General features: G+C 39.9%; 1 protein-coding gene across 1 annotated transcript; it reads left to right on the forward strand.

Annotated features, from left to right (window-relative positions):
• Positions 1 to 220: 220 nt before the first annotated feature.
• LOC110526863 (forkhead box protein B1-like) lies at positions 221 to 3,208 on the forward strand. Its single transcript, XM_021608052.2, has one exon. It carries the CDS (start codon positions 1,412 to 1,414, stop codon positions 2,363 to 2,365), a length of 954 nt encoding a protein of 317 aa, XP_021463727.2. The 5' UTR covers positions 221 to 1,411; the 3' UTR covers positions 2,366 to 3,208.
• The last annotated feature ends 4,837 nt before the right edge of the window (positions 3,209 to 8,045 follow it).

The following is an 8,045-nucleotide window of genomic DNA, read 5'->3' on the forward strand; positions in this document are numbered from 1 at the left end:
CTCGGACGCTGAATACACACACACACACACACACACACACACACGCACGCACACACACACACTCAAAGAGGGAAAAATCCAAGTCAGACAAAAGTAAGAGTATTCAAAGGGAGTGTATTGAGTAATTGACAATACAACTTCAACAAATACATTCAGGAAATACTTGTATATTATTCCAAAGGGCAATCAACAGTTAACCGTCATGTAAAGACGTTAGTTAATATGACAGAGTAAACAAACTGTTGGTCACCAGTTAGATGACTATAGATCACAGGTTGGTACACAAATTGTCGATTCGATATCAGTTCAAATCACACTGTCCCCCTATAAAACAGCTGAAACTAAAATGTAATCAATGACACGTCATTCAACACGAAAAAAAAAAAACTTACAACGGACTATACAGAACAAATAGAGAGACTGCGCCAAGAAGCGACGGCCCTCCATGCCAAACATCAAATTGCTTAGTAGCTCTATTTGTAAACGCAAATAGTTGACTAAGCACCCCTTGCTCGGTGCACAAAAGGTTATCTGCATACCTTCACACGGCGTAAACCGGGCTTTCATCACCCTCCCTCACACTTCAAATCCGGTGGGTCGCTGTGCCTTTTCACCCCTTCGCTCTGTCTTCAAATGGAAATCATTTCTATTGGCTCAAGGTGTCCATGTAAATAGGTGTAAATGAATCCAGATTATGCCTTTGCTTTCTCCTCCGAGCGAGTAGCCCCCCCTCCTCCTCTCCACCCAAGGCGATTGTCATGTGATAGCGAAGAAGTGGCACATTAATGAAGCGGCTCTACGGGGGTCTTTTCTCCTGTCATCACATTAAACTATCACACGGTTCGGGGAAGGACATGGAAATAGCAGCTACTTAGCTCTGCTCATCACAACAAGGGCCACAACATATCGGGAACCATTCAGAGAGTCGTGGTGTGTGTGTGTGTGTGGGGGGGAAAGAGAAGCTTATTGCTGCTTGCTTAACTAAAGATAGCGCATCATATAGGCCATCTGAAGGGAGAGAACGAGACTGTTTTCATAGGACGGCTGTTTTCAAGACCCACAGCCCATAAGCGCTGAGTGAACAGTCCACGGAGGAAACAGACAGTGAGTTGCGTTGCTGTATTTCATGCATCTTGGGGAACTTTCAGTAACTTTTAAGCGCGGGGATATTGCATTTTTTTTTTTTTTTTGTACTTTGCGTTATAAAGACAATCTATGAGGCGATTGCATGGAGTTTTACGCTTTCGTAATGTTGTTTTGAACAGTTGTTTTGAACAACCCGTCCCAGAGTGATACTTCTTTCAAGGAGTGTAGGACAAAGTTCTATTTTTCCTGTTTGTCCGAGAAAAACTAGAAGAACTGTAGTCTGACGCGCCATTCAGCATTGTATTTAGACAGAAAGTCCAACAGAATGCCTCGTCCGGGGAGAAACACGTATAGCGACCAGAAACCTCCCTATTCCTACATCTCCCTGACCGCCATGGCTATCCAGTCCTGCCCGGAGAAGATGCTCCCGCTCAGCGAGATCTACAAGTTCATCATGGACAGGTTCCCTTACTACCGAGAGAACACTCAGCGGTGGCAGAACTCCTTACGACACAACCTCTCTTTCAACGACTGTTTTATTAAAATCCCCAGGCGGCCGGACCAGCCGGGTAAAGGGAGTTTCTGGGCTCTCCATCCCAGCTGCGGGGACATGTTCGAGAACGGAAGTTTCTTGCGGCGTCGTAAACGCTTCAAGTTGATGATGATGGCGTCCGAGCACCTGGCGCAAAGCAAGCCGTCGGACGCTGCCCACTATCTCCAACAACAAGCCAAACTCCGACTGAGCGCTCTGGCTGCTTCCGGCACACATCTCCCGCAAATGTCCGGTTACAACATAGGAGTCTCTCACCAACCGTCAACTTTCAAACACCCGTTCGCAATCGAGAACATAATCGCCAGAGAGTATAAAATGCCAGGCGGGCTGGCCTTCTCCACCATGCAGTCTATGTCTGCTGGCTACCCGCTGCACAACCAGCTCACCACGGCCTGGCCTCATATGTACAGCTCCAGCGTCATGGACACGGTAGCTCCCATCTCCATGGCCAGTGATTATTCGGCCTACGGAATGCCCCTCAAGTCTATTTGCTATGGCGCGCAGAGTCTACCTGCCATCCCCGTGCCAATCAAGCCCACCCCTACTTCGATGCCAGGGCTCTCGGCTCTGCCAACACATATTCCAGCTTTCTTAGCGAACTCTCCCCAGTCTCTCAGCCCCACGTCTCCTCAGACAGCTACCAGCCAAAGCAGCCCTGCCACGCCGAGCGAAACGCTCATAAACCCGGCCTCTTCGGCCATGCAGTCCGTGGTGTCGGTGCACTGACATGACGTTAGCGGATGGGACTTATTAAAAACTTCTGAATAAGAAAAGAGATGCTTATCAACTTTTTCCAAAGCGGTATTTTATTGTTTGATCAATTCATGACAACCAACTAAAATATGCTCTACAATCATGAGGCAAGATATTTGCGTTTTGTGGTTTATCGATGTACTTAGATGTTTTACTTGAGAATTGTTGTGGCAGTGACCCTTGTCTTTCTATGACGCGCATATAGGCTACATCGTTTTGTTACCTGTTTAGGGTCATTTAAGAATAATCCAATTCTGAGATTATTTTCAAAAAGCACTGTCGTTATCCGTATCTATATTCTTGCTTACATTTTATTGCCAAGTCTCCAATACATATTCCAACAAACTGGTAAAACAATTCGTTATTACATTAGAGAATGTTGTCAGAATATTCTTTTTTTGTTGTTGCATTTTCGTCAAGATAAAAAGGCCAAGAAAAATAAATAAATGAAATCAACTTTTTTGTAGATTAAATTTAACGTGACTTTTTAGTTACAGCTCCCTTTAATGCGCATTGCATTTGCTATACCAAACAGCCAAATCTAGTTTTTAGGAGAATTAAAAAAAAAAAAAAGAAAGAGAAAGAGAACAATCACAGAGGTGACATTTTCAAATAACAAAACTTGAAAACATATATATTTATGGTTTACTTTGGTGTCTGGTTGTCTGCATTCAAAACATTCAAATATATTCGAATTGATGGAAGAATAAGTTGAAATGTGTAAACTGCACTTTTTTTGGGGGTTAAATGTTTTAGATTTTGTGTAGTTTACAGATCTATCTGTAGTTGTTCTGTGGACCATTTTAATTTAAAACAAACAAAAAAAAGAAATAAACTGTGGTGACCGGATGTATATAAAAAAAAAAAAATGCAGTATATTTGTACGTTCTCTAAAACGCATGCTGTTTCAAAACGTTGTGTTGTATTTGCTGCGAGCATGCGTGCTTCTCCAAGTGTGCCATGTGTCTGCAATAAATTATTGGTCATCAAGAATATTTTCCCATTAAAAAAAAACTGCGTAAAACATTATGTTAGATTGCGGTGTTTTTATTATTTATTTAAACAGGTTATTTAACACACACACACACACACACACACACACACACACACACACACACACACACACACACACACACACACACTTAAACAAAATATATATAATGCTTTAGTAAATATGATTGTTGGTGTTGTAGCATTCTACACTATAGTAGTTTAAATTATTATAAAGTCAAGCAAGTAAGGTAGCAATAATAGTGATTATGTAATTGTACATGGTTCATTGCGGCTTAAATGACACTGAGTCCTATTAAACCACACTTTGCGCTGAAATGAACTAGATTCCAATGCATGAAGGCAATTCAGCGTGCAGATCTCCCTTATTCAACAGGTTACAGGTGTGTTTAAGGGACAAACACGCATCCCTTTATGTTCCAACGTTAGTCACAGTTAGAGGCCTAAATGTTGTGTTTATACTACAACTATACTAATATTATGATATATATTTAAACAATTATAGCTGTATTTGCACAAAAATAAATAATAACCCAATATTCCCAGCCAAAATCTCTATTTTACAAACTTCCTTTGAGACAATATTCGTTAAGGATGTAAATTAGAAATATTCACTGTGATAATAACCGATTCCTGGGGATTTTCTCAACTCAATCCCCCATCGCTAAGTATAAACAAATATGTTAGGATTCCATCACTGTATGCTATTAACGAGACCTACATCAAATACACCCCCCCCTCCCCCCATCCACTTCATTCAGTCCATTCGTCTTGAATAGGGAACGTAAAGAATAGCGAAGTTAGACGGGGCCACCGATGTAGATATAGTCCCCTTTTTCAATGAGACAAAAAGAGTGATTTTCACCAACACATTGCTGACTGGGGGGACTTGGAAACGAGTTCTGAAAACCTCTTTGGAATTTAAATGTGCCCCCCCACCCCCCCCTCTGTTTGGTCTGTTTGCACAACATTGAAGGTTTGTTGGACAGTACCAACACAAGAAGTGCGTAGACGGCGACACTTGCCATTTTGTTTTGTCAATGGTGTGAAATGATGAAATTCACTTTTCTCATAATATAAAGTGCAAACACACACATTAAATATACGATAATACCTCGACTTTTGCTATTGTATTTATTAAGCACTGAACTGGGCTTGAGCAGAGGGACGACGTTGTGATTGCATTCCAATACCCTCATTATTCTGAAAAGGAAATTGCAATTCGTTGATAGAGTATTTGAATAATGTTGTCTTCAACAGAGGTTACAATCGGAACATTATCGAGTACATCTATTACCGCAGGCTACAGGTACACCGAATACAATCGCAATTTATTAGTGTTTTAGAAGCAACGTTTTAAGGAGCTCTTCATAGCTCTGTCTTTGTCAGGGACGAGCAGAGAGTGTCCCATTTATTCTGTTATAATAGGGTAGTTACGATAATATATATTTATAATAGGGTAGTTACGATAATATATATTTATAATAGGGTAGTTAGATAATATATATTTATAATAGGGTATTTAGATAATATATATTTATAATAGGTTAGTTACGGGAATATATATTTATAATAGGGTAGTTACAGAAATATATATTTATAATAGGGTAGTTACGATAATATATATTTATAATAGGGTAGTTACAGAAATATATATTTACGTGATTATAATATGGTAATTACGGAAATATATATAGTTATAATATGGTAGTTACGGAAATATATATTTGCATATATGTGTAGTGAAATAACTTCAACATTTTTCCTCAGTCCTTGATTGAAAAGTATCCTGGAATTCAGGTACAATCCAACTGTCCACAAGGTGGTTTGCTTTTTAAATTTATTTGTGTTTTAACAATCAGGTTTAATGAATTAAAGTATGACGATTTGAAATCAATGCATAATAATTCATTATCACCGAACATTTTTGCAGACCTTGAATTCATTAAAAGTATCCAATTGAATTTCATAAATTCCAGATGAACAAACCCGTCTCATTAGCTTGAAGTTCCGTTTAAACGTTTTTAAACGTTTTTACATGAAACTGTAGTTTGTATATGAACATTTACAACAACACACAAACTTTGCACTGGTTTAAACGTGTCCCTCTGAGATTTCATGATTTTAATTTTGGAAATGAGAAAGAACGAGATGTCTGCTAGCTCCTGATTTTAGAAATACCAAGTCAGTCTGATGTGCTACCCTGTAAGGCTGCCATTATCAAAAAAATGCGAATTAAAACAAAAGTTCACACAGTATCTTTTATTTCCAAAACTTGTACAATTACAACAGGGTTTTCCAGTGTGAATGAGGTCCCTTTAAAAAGCTTTGAGATGTAATCAGCCGCATCGTATCTTAAATAACTGCTGTCCTCGTTACCTCCGCAATAAGACCCCATCCAGTCAGATATGAAGGTTAACTCACACGCACACGCACGCGCGCGCGCACACACACACACACATGCACGCACGCGCGCACACGCTCGTGAAATACAGCTCCACCTCCAATTCCATCCTGTACACAAACCACAATGTTGTTCTAGGGTTTAATTAAGAGCGTTCATTTAAAGTGGCTGCCCATCCAATGTAATTAGTATGTATAATTTATGCGTTGCTTATTGCACGAAGGGCATTGGCCTGCATAATGAACTCAACTTAACCTTAAGTATGGAAAGGAGGAATGGACAGAAATATGTTATTTATAATGTGTTTACAGTGGCGGTAATGTCACCGCCACGGGGGGGGGGTGGAAATCACTTCAGTCGGAACTTTGTTTGTGTCGAACGTTTCATTAAAGGGCCAGAGAGAAATTATTTATTTGCCTGTTTCCGTTGAAGGTTTCTGTAGAGAGAGATTATTTATTTGCCTGGAGCTGGGATGGCATGGCATGAATGCGACTATAAATATCAGAGCTGAAGATTCTGGCATGGCATTAATATGACTATAAATATCAGAGCTGAAGGATCTGGCATGGCATGAATATGACTATAAATATCAGAGCTGAAGGATCTGGCATGGCATTAATATGACTATAAATATCAGAGCTGAAGGATCTGGCATGACATGAAAATGATTATAAATATCAGAGCTGAAGGACTTGGCATGGCATGGCATGAATATGACTATAAATATCAGAGCTGAAGGATCTGGCATGGCATGAATATGACTATAAATATCAGAGCTGAAGGATATGGCATGGCATGAATATGACTATAAATATCAGAGCTGAAGGAGCTGGCATGGCATTAATATGACAATACATCTCAGAGCTGAAAGAGATGGCATGACATTAATATGACTATACATCTCAGAGCTGAAGGAGCTGACATGGCATTAATATGACTATAAATCATTAATATGACTATAACACATCATGTATGAGTTAAGGCAGGTAACTAACACAGCCAGACAGAAACACATCATGTATGAGTTAAGGCAGGTAACTAACACAGCCAGACGATAACACATCATGTATGAGTTAACAGGTAACTAACACAGCCAGACAGTAACACATCATGTATGAGTTAAGGCAGGTATAACAAGAGCAGTCAGACAGTAACACATCATGTATGAGATAAGGCAGGTAACTAACACAGCCAGACAGTTACACATCATGTATGAGTTAAGGCAGGTAACTACAGCAGCCAGACAGTAACACATCATGTATGAGTTAAGGCAGGTAACTAACACAGCCAGACAGTAACACATCATGTATGAGTTAAGGCAGGTAACTAACACAGCCAGACGATAACACATCATGTATGAGTTAACAGGTAACTAACACAGCCAGACAGTAACACATCATGTATGAGTTAACAGGTAACTAACACATCATGTATGAGTTAAGGCAGGTAACTAACACAGCCAGACGATAACACATCATGTATGAGTTAAGGCAGGTAACTAACACAGCCAGACAGAAACACATCATGTATGAGTTAAGGCAGGTAACTAACACAGCCAGACAGTAACACATCATGTATGAGTTAAGGCAGGTAACTAACACAGCCAGACAGTAACACATCATGTATGAGATAAGGCAGGTAACTAACACAGCCAGAGAGTAACACATCATGTATGAGTTAAGGCAGGTATAACAAGAGCAGTCAGACAGTAACACATCATGTATGAGTTAAGGCAGGTAACTAACACAGCCAGACAGTAACACATCATGCATCAGTTAAGGCAGGTAACTAACACAGCCAGACAGTAACACATCATGTATGAGATAAGGCAGGTAACTAACACAGCCAGACAGTAACACATCATGTATGAGTTAAGGCAGGTAACTAACACAGCCAGACAGTAACACATCATGTATGAGTTAAGGCAGGTAACTAACACAGCCAGACAGTAACACATCATTTATTCATATGTTAATAAGGCAGTATACATATATCTTGTTGGGGCTTCTGTCATTGCAGTCGTCGGCAGAGGTCTCTCGGTTGACTGGTCTTCTCCAAACTTTGTGTCGTTGATACATTACGGTCCATAATGAATTTCTCCGCTGATTTACAGCGTCTGACTGTGTCTGCGAACTCAACCCCACTGGCTAGGTGTATCGTGCTGGAACAGGCTGTCCATTCGTTTATTCATATCTATTATTTATGCATATTGTTTAAATTTTTACATCACAACTGTTG

Source organism: Oncorhynchus mykiss, chromosome 26 (assembly GCF_013265735.2).
Source record: "Oncorhynchus mykiss isolate Arlee chromosome 26, USDA_OmykA_1.1, whole genome shotgun sequence".
NCBI classification, from domain to species: domain Eukaryota; kingdom Metazoa; phylum Chordata; class Actinopteri; order Salmoniformes; family Salmonidae; genus Oncorhynchus; species Oncorhynchus mykiss.

Coding starts and splice junctions, on each gene's coding strand:
- LOC110526863 (XM_021608052.2), top strand. CDS start 1,412: ATGCCTCGTCCGGGGAGAAACACGTATAGCGACCAGAAACCTCCCTAT.